The sequence below is a fragment of the Mesocricetus auratus genome, unplaced genomic scaffold, assembly GCF_017639785.1.
Source record: "Mesocricetus auratus isolate SY011 unplaced genomic scaffold, BCM_Maur_2.0 contig_9223_pilon_obj, whole genome shotgun sequence".
Classification (NCBI taxonomy): Eukaryota; Metazoa; Chordata; class Mammalia; order Rodentia; family Cricetidae; genus Mesocricetus; species Mesocricetus auratus.
The window spans coordinates 27,803-43,598 of NW_024432819.1; the positions used below are offsets into that span (position 1 = coordinate 27,803).

General features: G+C 37.6%; 1 protein-coding gene across 2 annotated transcripts; it reads right to left on the bottom strand.

The window, feature by feature from the left end:
- Window positions 1–3,223: 3,223 nt before the first annotated feature.
- Window positions 3,224–15,738, bottom strand: LOC121138400 (A-kinase anchor protein 9-like). Of its 2 annotated transcripts, XM_040741106.1 has the most exons (7): window positions 14,718–15,738; window positions 11,022–11,160; window positions 9,766–9,978; window positions 8,875–8,913; window positions 6,299–6,951; window positions 4,770–4,903; window positions 3,224–3,556 (listed from the first exon to the last, which is right to left on the bottom strand). In XM_040741106.1, the coding sequence occupies exons 1-7, from the start codon at window positions 14,796–14,798 to the stop codon at window positions 3,478–3,480; spliced, it is 1,338 nt and encodes a 445-aa protein (XP_040597040.1). In that variant the 5' UTR covers window positions 14,799–15,738; the 3' UTR covers window positions 3,224–3,477. The 2 variants fall into 2 exon arrangements, with proteins under 2 accessions (XP_040597040.1, XP_040597041.1); XM_040741107.1 differs by lacking the exon at window positions 8,875–8,913.
- Window positions 15,739–15,796: the final 58 nt, after the last annotated feature.

A 15,796-nucleotide genomic window follows, 5' to 3' on the forward strand; every position in this document is an offset into this window, starting at 1 on the left:
TTATCTATTACCTATGTTTTTCTGGTTGTAGTTATCTTCCTTGGGTTGGAGGTTTCCTTCCAGAATTTTCTGTAGGACTGGGTTAGTGGATATGTACTGTTTAAATCTGGTTTTCTCATGGAATATCTTGTTTTCTCCATCTATATTGATTGAAAACTTTTCTGGGTATAGTAGTCTAGGCTGGCATCCATGGTCCCTTAATGTTGGTAGACTATCTATCCAGGACCTTCTGGCTTCCAGAGTTTTCATGGAGACCTCAGTTGTAATTCTGATAGGTTTGTCTTTATATATTACATGGCCTTTTTGCTAACTGCTCTTAATATTCTTTGTTTATTCTGTATGTTTTGAGTCTTGATTGTTGTGTGTTTAGGGGATTTTTTTTGGTCCACTCTATTTGGTATTCTGTAAGCTTCTTGCTCTTTCACTGGCATGTCTTTCTTTAGGTTGGGAAGGTGTTCTTTTATGATTTTGATTTTCTGCCCCTTTCAGTTGGGTTTCTTCACCTTCTATTCTTAGGTTTTGTCTTTTCATGGTGTCCCATATTTCCTGGATATTTTTGTTAGGGATTTGTTGACGCTTGCATCTGTAGTACCTGACAATTTTCTCAGTTCTTCTACTTCCAGCATTCATTCAGACTGTGTTTAATGATGATAGCCAATGCTATAGGGAATACAATATATTTATTTACCAGAGAGAGAGAGTCACACAAGCTGGGAGTCAGAAGTGTGGCCAGCTTCTAAAAGAGGAGGTCTTTTTTCCTTTTGCTTTCTTTTAACTCGACCTGTGCTAATTTACTTGTCCCTGCCCTCATGGGCAGATAGCTTTGTGGAGTTAACTCCTACAATTCCCCTTTTAGTCTAAATAGAAGATTTAAATTTGACACGAACTCAAACATATACAACATATATACACAAAGGGTGATGAGTATGTTATAATATACTTATATCCTAAGCTAAACATATCCATTCCACCTAAATTAAAACTTATCTGAAAGGGATGCCCAAGTCTGAACACCTCCTTCCAATCCCAACCCTAAAATAATTGAAAAGTAACACTAACAGGTGTAAACTATCCTCTAATATCAATAGTAGGGATAAGGTACGTGGAATTCTCAAATTTACTTCCTGCTGAATTGGGAGGATGACAATCAAGGGGACCTGTGGGAAGAAATTGTGAGTGTAACAAGAGTCTTAAGTAGGTTAATTATTCTCTGTTTGTGGATGGAATCAGAAAGATGGAAGCATGAGGCAGGGGCTCTCTCTGGTGCTCGCTGTCTTTTGTGTCAGGGATTTGCTCAAAAGGACAGAGAAAGGCCTCCCTCAGTGGTTCTTTTTATTATCTGAGTAGGCTGCTCCCCAATAAAACACCTATTTATCATTTATCTTGGGTCCAGTGAACTCATTATCACATGCCTTCATGAAGGGACTTTTGGTAGATTGTTATATGTCTAACTTGTCTGAAATATCATATATTGTCTAATTTCTCTGAAAAAATTAAACACTTATTTTTGACAATCTGTTTTTCAAAGAGTGAATTTTATTGGTCACTAACCAATACAATTGTCCCCCTTCCTAATATCTTCCCCCCCTACTTTTCCTACTGAGTGAGTGTTAAAAACACGAATGACCATCCCAGCCATCATGAACCATTTACTCTGCCCTTTTATTCTCACACTTAATAAGATATTGAAATTATTTCCTCATGCTGTGGAGGTATGGTGAATGATTTGTGTGTGCAGGAATCAGAAATGGTCCTTGATAGCTGAAGGATCTGAATTTACTTAATCAATGCATAAAAGAAACATTAAGACTGAGACCTCCTATACTGATCATGATGAGAATGTCCAGGACCCCTCAGGTAAGTCTTAGCTGGATTTCCCTGCCTAAGGCCCAGTTTCAGAGATGAATATTTTAAATTATAAAAGTAAAAATTGTCATTATTGTAAATGCAAGAAAATTGTTGCATACTTACAGGTAGTCACATGTAAATATAATTGTAATTGTGTAATTCATTTTAATTTAACAATTGAAAATTTTAAACATTAGAGGCTTAATTCTTTGTTGGCAATAAACATAATACGGTATTTTGTAAAACATGTAGGTATGAATTATGTATGTAATATTAGGAAAGGATTTTGAAATTCTACTCTGCCTTGAGCTGGGTTTGTATGTATACTTCTAGTTCAGTATTGGCCCACTTATATATCACTTTAAGATAATATATGTGATTTATCACCTAGAGAGTTGACAATTAAGCACAAATAAATACTTAAGTGGTTTTCAAGCATGGTGATAAGCCATGTTCAATTTTGATTTTTCTTTAGAAAAAAATGTTGACTACAAAAATATCCGAAAATTTTTCTTTTCCATTTTTTTGAGACAGTGTGTTAGTATGTATCCTTCCATGGCCTGGACCTGAATCTGCAGGTCTGATTGACTTCTAATTCATGGAGAATGGCCTGCCTCTTCTTCCTGGGGCTGGGATGAAAAGCACAAAATGCTCAACTGAAAACATCATCATGGCCATTGTCTTTACCCAGCCTCATGTCGGGAATGTAATTTCTTTACTAAACCATAATGACTTTAGTATTGATGATCTAGGATTGACTTGAGTTGTTTTGATGTGAGAAAGGGCTGAACCTGGTGATTCTTAGTCTCCTAACACCCACATTTTAGTGTCGTCTTATGGCAGCATTTTCTTGTCTTGCTCTCAGGGCCTTTTGAGAACCAGAGAGGCATCAGATAATTTCTGGGCTCGGGGGTCTATCCTGTGATCTGTTCCTTCATCCTTATCTATTAGCCAAGGTGCTACTTCCTGGACCTTAGTCAAGTGATCAAATTTGAAATCAAATTAAATTCTTCACTGTTGTCCATGGTTTATGTTGCTCTGGATCTATTTCCCTGTGCATTTTATAATTACTCAGCTTCTGCAATTGTAGATTTGGGTTTCAGTAGAGATGTTATTTGGGGTGTATTAAATACCTTCTGTTATCCGTGTAGTGGATATTTGGAGTCTTGACTGAAAGGTTCCTATTGGTTTAATGCTAGAGCTCTCTTGGACCAATATCCTATACATACAAACATTAGAATTTAAAATAAACAGCTATTTTTTATTGTGAATTCCCTTTTACTTTATGTAGACAACTTTAGAGGATCAAAAGATTCTTCTAAAAAAACAAAAACAAAAAACTTTTCAATGAATACCCAAAGAGCTGAACCATAACAACGTACTATTTCTTTATTTAAAATAAAACATAGATATTTAAAAATAATTTGACAACTATTAACACTGATAGTAATACTATCAATTATCTCCTGTGTGCAATGAGATAATTTGCCTGAATTAAACATTTTTACGGAGCAACAAACTGAATTCTTCCAGCTGGCTGTAAATCCATGCTAGTGCTCTTGCAAACACTGTGGCTTGAAGTGTCTTGTTCTCTCTTCCCAGTCATTTTCCTTCTACTAATATGTGTATTTAATGTGTGATTTTCCGCTTACGAAGTCCTTCTGTCAGGTTTGTGGAGACATTCCACAGACTTTCCATATTCACTACCCTGTAACAAAGAAAAATGAAAATTAAGTGAAGAGAGGTGTAGATATAATGGAATTAACAACCAGGATGCTCAGAATGAGAAAGAAAAGAATGCACATGGTAATTTTTTTTGAGACAGGGTTTCTCTGTATAGACCTAACTGTCTTGGAACTAGATCTTGTAGAGCAGGCTGGCCTTAAACTCACAGAGATGCACTTGCCTCTTCACCCTAAGTACGGAGATTAATGGCATGAACCACTCTCCCCTCCCCAATCCCTGGCCCCTGTATCTATTTTGTTATTGAATTTTCTCAAAACATTTTGTCCAAAAAAATTGGGTGGGCTCATTACAGACAGATGGGCCTTAATTTCTAAATATTGCTGTGAATTTCCTAGAAAGCAGAACAATCTTCTTTTGATTATTTATTTACTAACTCATCGGTTGTGTCTGTGTACATGCTTCTGCTCCACAGTGAGCATCTGCGAGTCAGAGGACAATCTGTGGGGATTGGTTTTCTCCTCCCACCATGTGGGTTTCAGGGTCAGACTGAGGTTGCTGGGCTGGGCAGTCAATGTCCTTACCTGCTGAGATATCTCTCTGGGCCAAAGCATTCTACACAGCACAATTATCTTGGCAAGTGTGATGAACATTACTATGCTATCTAACATGGGGTTCTTACATAAATTTTCACCAAATGTCCTTTTCACGAAAATGAAAAGTGGTACCAGTACGTATTTAGCAACCTTGAAACACCTACAGAGTACAGAATAATTCGTCCTGTTCTCTTCAATCAAATATACAAAGCAAAGCCCACAAAACAAACAATCGAAGGATGAACACAAAGAGGACAGTCCATGCTTCAAGTCTCACTTGCATGGAAACAGGAAAATCACCCACAGTCCTCACAGTCTCCACACACTTTGTCCACACTGGTCAGAACAGGGAGAAGTGCACGTATATTATCACTTTTTGTTTTCATGGCATCTTTGGTTCTGTTTAACACACACCTTTCTCCTCCATCACAGCATATAGACTAAATGCATCCCCTTAGCCAGTATTCCAAGGACAACCAAACAAACAGGCACTGATACAGAAATATAGCAATGCAAGTTTTCTTTAAATCCAAAAAGATTTTCCCTGCCACTGATGTTTAAGGTACACATCTAGGGAATGCACTGAGAGGAAATGAAGAGAGGTAGAACTGGATGCATTAGGGGCTGTGTTGCTCATCTTACCAAAAGCTCTTCATGGCTGTCTGCTTGTTCTTTATAAGGTCTTGTTCTTTGTGAGACACAGATCCGGCTCCATGAGCTTCAAGATCATCCAAAAATCCACGGTCTCCACTGGCATGAATTAGATCACCTCTTGTCTGAGTGAGAGTTGGAAGGAGAAGACCATTCAGAAACCATGAGAAACATGATTGCCCAAAACTCTCCTAGACTATAATGTACTTTTGCTAAGGATGACTGCCTCCAGTCAGAGGTCAAGAGGTCAGCGCTTGTTAAAACCAGCAAGGATGCCTTTCAGAACCATCACTTTCTATGGAGATAATAAAATCAATTTTTTGAGGATGAAGGTAAATCATGTCATATGTATGTGTGTGTTAACATATTTTATTGCCATTCAAAATTTCAAATTTATGTCATGTTTCTCAAATAGTGCCAGAATTGACTAAACTATTTCTTAGATGTTATAGGTGGAAAGTCTTATTACTAATTTAATATTTAGTATCCACAGTAAAATAGTTACAAGTGCTGGTAGGAGAAGTCCCATATGTGAAAATATTGCCATTTGAAATATAAATTCATTAATATAAATACCACATTTCTATTACTTTAGATTGTAAATACTGAGAAACTAAAATTCCTTGAGTTGTCTTTTGTGTGGTTAGAAGTAACTATGGTTGCAGACCTCTACCTAATAAGATCTCCAACACATTTTTCCTCCTCAAAACAAAGAAATCTCATTAGGTATATGATTTCCAAGAGCTAATGACATTCCCACATTAACTTAGTAGAATATTACTGTGAAAACTTTCACTTCTTAAAAGAGATGGTAACAAAGGATATGTGCTAGAAAGAATCTAAGGCAGTACATCCCACACAAGTCCTAGAGAATTCAGCTGCCATGTAGTATTTTTATATTTCTTTTGTTTCAGTGAGTAACTTTAATACTAGAACTGATAATCATATTTGAAGACCACAGAACATAGTTTGCACTTGCTTCTATAATAGTAATAAAACTACACACAGTGTTAAACATAATTTGACCTGTGTCTATAGCTTTTGTTCTAGTGTTGGGAACAGCATCTAATATAGTCTGTCAGCAAATGAAAAGCCTAACATGGGAGGAATTTAACAGCTAAACCTCATGGGGCCAATTGTGAGCAGCTGGGCTTCAGGTAGCCAATAGATCACCCCCAAAGTCTTTGCCATAACCATGCAAGGCACCCCTGCACCTTATTGGGAATTCTGTCTGGAAGTAACCCCATTGTCTCAGGGTGGAGCTTTCTGAGCCCAAGTGCCACAAAATTCATGAACCACAATTTCTGATTCAAATGAACTGAAGCCTCTCCTTTAGGAACAGTGTATTCTCCTGAAGTCTCACTACATATAAGTTGTTTGATATGAACCAAATACCAGACTTATTAGTAAAGTATCAGTCAAATTAATGAACAAAGATAAAAAGTTACCTAGAATATTTAAGTGAAAAAAAGCACTGAAAACTAACCTCAGAGATATTCAAATCTTGAATGAAAACTAACCTCAGATATATCCAAATCTTGAAGGCTTCTTTCGTTTTCTTTAATCTCTTGCCTTTTTGTAGTGTCCTCGCCTAGAGGCATCTGTAGCTTCAGTACTTTTTCTATATCAGAAACCCTTTTCTCTGTAATTTCGCATTGTTGTTTCTCTTTAATGAAACTAGAACGCATTTCAGCTACTTGGTTCTCTAACTGTGCTAGTCTCAAAGTTAATGTGAAGATGCCTATTCCTGTGTTGTCTCCTTTCGGAGGATTTTCATTGAGCCTATCTCTCATTTCTGGTTCTGATGTTCTCTTCTCTTGGAAGTACTTCCCGTACTGCTGAAAGGCCTCCATTTGTGCTTGATTAACGGTGGCTTCAGCTATTTTCTCTACTAGTAAATTTTGAAGAATATTGATCTTCTTTTGAAGAAGTTCTGGTTTTGACTTTCCTTGCTCCAGGGTTAGTAACTGTGCTTCCAGACTTCGGTAACCTTTGCAGTTTTGTTTAAGGCCACCGACAGGAGTCAGGGTCTTTAGAAGCTCAGAAGAGTCCTGGGCAGAGACATCTTCTGGCTGCAGTGCATCAGCCTGGAGCTCATCGGCAGCCATGCCAACACTTTCCATAGGTACAGTGTGCAGTTGCTCCTGGTCCATGTGTCCTTTGTTCAGAGTTTCTGTTACAAAAAGTATGTTTGTGAGAACAATGTAGTAAATACAGAATACACATTTTTATGGTTAGGAAAAGAACAAACTTCAGTTGAATTAAAACATAAAGCAATCACCACATTTTTGACCATAGGCAATACTAAGTACATTCCAAATCAAACACTCACCTGTATGTGCATACACAGTGAATACAGTAAGCAGATACTCTTAAAATGTTGACTGAGAAAAGGGAACAGAAAGAGGAAGGAGATGACAGTCAGGGTTTCTGATTAGTCTTGTACTTTATCACATTAGGTCCCTCTTCATGGTTACAAGTTTGTGCAACAAGGGAACACAAGCACATATGGGGATCCATGTGGTTAGTGCATGAGAGCAGATTCATTTCCTACATCTACTACTTTTCTCATGTGTGACATTTGATAAGATGGTCTTCAGTTTTGTTATGTGAGCAATTGGGGATGAAATGAACTAATGAGTGTAAAGATTAAAGGCTGGGGTATAGAAAGGACTTTGTGATTGTATTTATTGTTAATGTAGGTGATAAAGTATAGACAGCAAATATAAAAAGAAAAGAACCTATGTAGAATTTTTACACTGACTAATGTGTCAACACTGTTTTCAGATCTGGGATCTACAGAAAATGCCATTATTATATGTTAATATCAAAGCAAAGCAGCCAAAAATGCCTCTTAGTAAATAATTTGATCAATTTGATACAATGAGCTTACCAACTTCTCTGTTTTGCAAGGAAAACTATGAAAAAATCAGAGACCATAGACTTAATATATTCAAAAAAGAAAAACAGTTTGCTTCTTTTTGGATGTGAGCCTAGCCTTTAACAGATAAGCCTTCCCTCCAGTGGGGGAAGGACAGAGAGGGAGAGCAAGGCAAGAGAAATTGACAGCAGGAGCTACTATCAGGTGTCGAGAAACCTAGCACTAGGGACTTTCCCAGGAATCCACAAGGATGACCACAATGAAGAATCTAAGCAACAGTGGAGAGGCTTCCTTAACTGCCCTTCCCCTGTAATCAGATTGATGACTACCTTAACTGACATTATAGTGCCTTCATCCAGTAACTGATGGAAGCACATACAAAGATCCTCAGCTAAGTAGGGTTTCTAACACTTGGAGATCAGCAGTAGAGAGGGAGGAGTGATAATATGAGCAAAGGAGTCAAGACCATATTGGGGAAACCCACAGAAACAGCTTTCAAGCAACTAGGAGATGAGGCCAGACTGACAGCTGGGGAACCTGTATAAGACTGAACCAGGCTCCCTGAATGTGGGTGAAATTTGGGAGGTCTGGAGAGACTATGGAACTGCTGGTAGTGAAATCAGTAATTATCCCAGGTGCATGAACTGGCTTTTTTGAGCCCATTTCCTATGGATGGATACCCTGCTTGACTGATATGCAGGGGAGAGGGCCTTGGCCCTGCCCCAAATGATGTGATAGACTTGGAGGATTCCCCATGGGAGGCCTCACCCTGTCTGAGCAGTAGATGGGGTGGGGTGGAGATGGGAGATGGTGGTAGGAGAGGGAGGATGGGTGGTAGAGGAGCTGGGATTGGTATCTGAATAAGATTCTTTTAGAAGGAAAAAAGAAATAAAATGATAATAATAAATTTTTGAAAAGAAAAAATACTTTGTTTCTTAAAGATACTCAATTTTTTTCTTTGAAAAAATCACAATGAGTTTGTGCTCTGTGCAAAACAGATGAAATAAGATTATGGTAACTATGTATGAACCTCAGGTGTTAGTAGCAAATCACAACATATTTTTATTGTAAAACATGCTGTGTTCTGTTAAAAGAAAATGAAAGGAACACAACAGGCATCTATAAATTAGAAAAGTTAGTTGAAAATCTAGGGTCACCCAAATTTTGAGCTGTGAGTCTCCCACCCAACAACAGTGCATGCAACTGTCCACACACCTGCTCCAGGAGCTGCATCGACCTCAACATCTGCTGGCCCTAGGAGAGGAAACAAAACTATACTCATGTCTCCATCTCCCTGAAATACAATAATTCACATCTGCACACATTAAAATGCTGATGTCATTGGTTGTCACTGCTACACACAGTTCCACATCTCTTGCATATGTTGTATGTATGACATGAGACCTTTAAACCTTAAAAATTCCAGCCCTAAATCTCTGCCAAACTACTCAGAGCACCCCCACAGGAGAAACTGGATATTTTATTTCTAAGGTTATCAAATTCGAGAAACTCCAAATTTATAGATCCCAACTGTGCATTGAAAATCAAAGGTTTGATAAGGAGAATTTAAAGTCCATAATCACAAAGACACATATTTCCCACTCAACAAGCTATAAAATCAAGATGTAAAAATCAGCCATTATGAAGTTAAATGTTCTGTGAATGCTTCTAAATGAGATGTCAGATGTCTTCTGCTCTCTCTGGCTTGCAAGCCCACACTGCCCACACCTCTCCGTGACCAGCAGCAGATGAGGGTTCACAACACACTCATGACCTCTCTCCCAATAAAACATCTCTCCTTACCCATTTCCTAAGCATGCACCCTCAATAAATGTAGCTTTTTTCTTTTTGATACAGATGATTGAGAATAAATGAATAATTCTATTGTCCTGTTAACGGTTAATAGCCTTAAAAGGCAAAATAGAAAATATGATTACATAAAAATGACTAATAACTCATTTGCCTTTCGAGTATATTTTCTTATGATTTTTCAAGTTTGTCTGTAAAACATACAAATAACAGCACTGGAGAGGACAGTTTGTCACATGAGCATCTGAAGAGTAAAGACAGGAGAGGAACTATAAGACACAAAGTCTCAGTACATACGCTGCTCCACTGGGCCAGCCCCTGCTCCCATGGCCTCCTTCTGCCTGGACAGCAATGCTCGCTCCTCCTGTATTTGCTGTTGCTCTTCTTCGAGTTTTGGAACTCTCCCGCTCATGCATAGCAACTCCTGCTCTAGATGATCTATCGTGCAGGCGTTTTCCTGAATTTCTCTTTCCAAAAGAATTCTTTCATCCAAATTCCCATCAATAATACCTATGAGACACAATGTAGGGGAATGGAATTGCCTCCAATTTAAATTCACAATGAGGCTTTGTTTTTTGAGACAGGGTCTCACTAGCATACCCTAAGCTAGCCTTGAACATTGTGATGCTCCTGCCTCAGCCTTCTAAGTGTTGAGATAGCAGATGTGTACATCTAGGCCAAGCTTACCATCAGATTCTAATAGTAACAATAAAACCATCCTATTAGCAAAACTTTCCGTCACTTCATCCTATTAAAAGCCTGCTGCCGAGCTTTACTGTCATGTTGCAGGAAGTTTCCTTGCTTACTGTACATAAACATGAAATCTCCCTAAAATGTCTAGTAGTTTGCTATAATAAAGAACACAACACACATATGTAATATAGTTTATTATACATATGGAAATAGACAGAATCCTAAAATACATCAAGTGTTGTGAATTTAGCCACATTTAAGATTTACTAGAGAAGGTTGATATTGTAAGCAATTCTAGAAGGCCAGCACCCTAAACAGCCTGAGAAAACAGAAGAGGGTTTTTGAGGTTAAAGTTAACAATAACATTTAATTATGACCTTACACCTTAGAAACAACAGCTTTAGCCTCAGTTTTCTCATTTTGAAGAAACTACCTCAGACTCACCACCATCTACATTTGCATCATTGAAATTTTTAAATGTCAGCTCTGATTCTATAAATTCTTTTTCTAATGTTCATGTGTGCCTTGCTAATTTTTTTAATTGCTTATGGAAACTCAGAGGACAAACCATAACTATTTTTCAGTGGTGACTTTAAATTAGACTGGGGATTTACAAACCTGGCTGTACGTCAAAGTTTCTCTCCCTTTTTTTTTTTTTTTTTTTTGGTTTCATGAGGCAGGGTTTCTCTGTATTGTTTTGGAGTCTGTAGGTCCAGCCCGGTCTCGAACTCACAGAGATCTGCCTGCCTCTGCCTCCCGAGTGCTGGGATTAAAGGTTTGCGCCACCACCGCCCTGCTCAAAGTTTCCCTTTTAAGACTAAAACATCTCCTGTCTCAGTGACCAAAGTCAAGGCACTTACTTTCAGCTTTATTTAGATGGACAGCTGGCTGCTCTCTGGACCTGGGCTGTTCCTGTTGGTGCTCATTCAGGTCATCTAGGCACCACAATGACTCTGTTTTTTCTTGGTTCTGTGTAAATGACTCAAGCATCTCTTCTGGCTGTGTAACATATAATTATGAGATGATTAATTATGTTAATATATTGGCTGTCTAGAATTATATTTTAAATTATATTTAGAATAATATATAGTTAGATGTTAATATTAATTTGTTTAATGTGACATTACTTATATCTAAGCTAGAAACCATTATATTTAATTATATATTCCATTTATACTTTGTAGTTATATCTTGGAGATGCACAAAGTACATATAAACTTACAGATTCCCAAGACTTGCTGTGACTCTGCCGCAGATACATACAGCTACTTGCTTTTAGAAGCTTCAGATACATACTGATTGAGATAGGTAACAAGGAAGTCCCTTTAGGGGCACAGATGACAAAAGCAGGGACAATGCCTTCTTTGAATCCACACAGCTGAACCAGTAGCAGTGAGCCATTTCCCTCCTGCTTCAAATCTGTGCCTCCAGACTGTTTTGCCATCTTGCCATGCACGAATATGTGTGCTGATAGCATTTCAAGGGTACTGGATTTGTAATGTTTCTATAGCCTATGGTTTTTCAATAAGTGGAATACCTTCAGAAACTTTAAAGTTCTTTACAAATTCTTTCAGAAGTACAAAGCTTTTATTTAATATGCATATGTGTTACAGTTTCATTATGGCACCCCAGTGATTTTCTTTGTGATGACATATATTAGTGTACCACAAAGTACTGTCAGTACTAAAACAGTTAAGTCATAATTAATTATGATGAATTAATGAGTAGTATAATTAGTTATATAAATAATACATTATTGAAAATGCTTAACATATTATAATAATAGATATGAGACTGAATATTACTTCTGTGCTCACATCTGTGTACTATTTACAGTAAAACACAGACTGTAGTGTCACTAAAACTTAGCGACTCTGTAAATCAATGGTTCTCAATCTTTCTAATGCTGCTACACTTTAGTACAGTTCCTTATGTTGCAGTGACCCCAACCATAAATTTATTGAACTACTGTTCTAAATAAATGCCCAAAATGTCCATATGCAACTATTCTGTATTAATGGGGTTTCAAAATGTCACTTAAAACATTATTTCAATAAGAATTCATATGAAATGAAAAATACATCACCACAAAAGAATGAAGATTTTATATAAACACTTTTAATTGGGAAAAGGATTTATCCTTTTTAAATGTAAAATGACATTTGTGGCGATTGGAAAGAAACACGACCAGAAAGTATGAAGTCATCTGTACACAAATACTTTTTAATTTAGTTGCAACAGCTATTTGCAAAAGTACCAGTCACTTCTGCATAAGAACACGTAAATCTCTCCAGTAAATTACTTAATTGCTACCTACTAAATGTGTGAACTCTCTAAGAGTTCAGAGCCATAATCTACACAGGTGCATTTCTTTTTATATTTCAAATTTAGAACACATATTGAACAAAGAATTTGAAACAAAAGAAAATCCAGCTATTATATGAGTAAATTGCCACACCCTTAATTTTATCTGTCATTTCACATGATTTAAGCTAGGTAGCTTCACAGTATACTTAAAAATATACAATAAAATCAAGATGGAGAACACAGCTCTGCTGCTGGAGATTTGAAGAGTGGAGCTCTGGGATGTTTCCCTGTGGGGCATGCACTGTTCCAAGAGTTTTATGATGATACGACCTGTGCTACTTGAAGACCTATCCAACAGCACCAGGACCAGGATCTTGGGGATTCCTGAACACTCGTCAAAAGATGGCCTGTTCTGCTTCCCCACAGTAGGAAGACCAGAGTACTGAAACTGATTTCCCAAGAATAAGGTGTGTGTGTGTGTGTGTGTGTGTGTGTGTGTGTTATGATAATAAGGAAAAAGTGATGTGAATCTGAGAAGTAAGAGGGGCATATGGGGAAGACTTAAGAATGGAAAAGGAACAGGTGAGATAATGTCGCTGAACTTTAATCAAAATGAAATAAATCAGGACAAAATATTTAACATACTTAGATAAGAAAAAACAAGCCTACTTGATCCTGGTGGATGATTTTTCTGATGTGTCCTTGGATTCAATTTGGTAGTATTTTATTGAGTATTTTTGCATCAATGTTCATGAGGGAAATTGGTATGCAGTTTACTTTCTTAGTTGTGCATTTGTGAGGCTTGGGTACCAAGGTAATTGTAGCTTCATAAAAGAGTTTGGCAGCAAACCTCCTGCTTCTATTGTGTGGAACACTTTGAGGAGTATTGGAATTAACTGTTCATCGAATTTCTGATAGAATTCTTCACTGAATCATCTGGTCCTAGACTTCTTTCGTTTAGGAGACTTTTGATGACTGCTTCTATTTCATTAGGGGTAATAGGTCTGTTAAGACTGCTTATGTCTTCTTGGTTTAATTTTGACAAGTGATATCTATCCAGAAAACTGCCCATTTTTTTAAATTTTCAAATTTTGTGGAGTACAGGTAACATGGTATGTATTCACTCTTATATGGATTTTAGGCATGGAGCAGGACATTACCAGCCTGCTATCCCACTGCCAGAGAGTCTGGGAAGCAAGGAGGGCCCTAAGAGAGATAAGCATGGTAACCCGGAGAAGGGTTATGGAACGAGATCTCCTAATAGGATTGGGGGGGTGGGAAGGGCAGAAGGAGATGGGAGACAGGAAGGGGGAAAATAGGAGGGAGGAGGACATAGGGGAGCAGGAAGTTTGAACCAGGGTAAGAATAGAGGAGAGAAGGATGAGAAACCATAATAGAGGGAGCCATTATAAGTTGGAGGAGAGATTTGGCACTAGTGAGATATTCACAGATCTACAAGAATGACACCAACTGGAATTAAAGCTACTTTAAGTACCCTCCCTTGATAAAGAGATTGATGACTACCTTATATGCCATCCTTGTACCCTCTGCTAAAAACTGAACTGAACTCCTGGAACCTAATTGCAAAGAGGAGTGATGAGCAAATGAATCAAGATCAGGCTGATGAAAACCCACAGAGGAAGCTGACCTTAACAAGAGGGAGCACTTGGACCCCAGACTGATGTATGAGAGGCCACCATGGGATGGATTCAGATATCCCCCCACTCAACCTTGGTTTGAGAGAAGAGGTCTCCGCAAGCTATGTGACTTTCGAGAGTAGAGCAGTATTGAGTCCTGGCATTCAAATAGACTCTGGGGGCCCATTCCACTTGGAGGGATGCTCTCTCAGCCTGGACACATTGGGGAGGACCTAGCCCCTTTCGGGATGATATGACAGACTCTAAATATCCCTCATGGAAGCCCTTACCCACCCTGGGGAGTGGAGAGGGGATGGAGTGGGGTGGTGGATTCAGGGACTGGGGGGCTGGGGAAGGAGGAGAGGGAAGTGAGAGTAACATGTGTAAAAAGATTAATAAAAAAGGACAAAAAAACCTCACGACCAAAAAGCAAAAAAGGAAAGAAAAGACAAGTCCTCATGTTTACTTTTACATGTGCTAAGAAAAAATGCAAGTCTTTAAATGTGTTAAATCTTTTTTCCTGAATAAATAGTTAACAAAACACATTTATAAACATGATAGTAAGAAAACTCAGGGTATTTAATGTTTAAAAATGATGGGAAGAAATAATACCTCTATTATGATGATGACGTGGTCAGGTCGACAGTATCCACCGCAAACTGTTTTCTGTAAATCACTGTCTTTGAATAGCATTGAATCAACACTAAATATAAACAAAAGATGGTGTTTAATGTTAATAAGGCTTTTGAGTCATTTTATAATGTTTATAGCATACATTCATATAGTGGGAAAGGGGGAAACAAAACATGAAACATGATACGCCAAGGCTTACAGATACTGTAACACAAGTGACATTTTTGTCTAAATTTTGTATTTAAAAGTAATATAATGACAAGAGAATTTTTGCAGATCAATAGATAAACTTTATACCATTTTATAAAGTATATTAAGATATTCATACAGGCATTAGTTTTAGAAAGTTATTAAAAATACATTATCTAGTGAAAAGACTGAAAATATCAATTTTACTAAAATATATTTAACACACACACATACACACACACACACACACACACACACACACACACACACACAGAAAACAACATTTATAATGAAGGCCATCAGTGGGAATGCGGTAAATGTACGGAAGACAAGGGTCCCAGTTACATAGGGACTTTTGGACTTTGTTGTTTTTATTCTACTCTTCGTGTAGTCTTCAGCATGTGTCTCTATTTTACATTGTTCTACAAACATTCATTAATTTATGTTTTTTCTAAAACTTTTAATATCCATAATAAAAATAAAACAACATGATCATTTAGGAACACAGGAGAAGAAAAAAGTGGAAAATTATTGTTTTCATTTTTAGGAAATAAAATTACCCAGGCCCCATTCACGTGTATCCATACTGCCTTCTTGGTTCCAATCTCCATTTTAATTTTCCAAAATCTCTTCCTTTTTCTTTTCTGCTCTACTCTTCTTATTCCTATTCTCTTTCACGTTTTGTTCTGTCTAAAACTTTCCATACACAAATGATGTCATTGTCTAGCTTTATCACTTAAATTCTTTTTTTCCTGGTTTTTTATTTTAATTTTAAATAGCTTGTTTTACATGTCAATCCCAGTTTCCTCTCGCTCCCCTCCTCCCGCACTCCCCTTCCCCCCCACCCTCCCACCCTATTGCCAAATCCT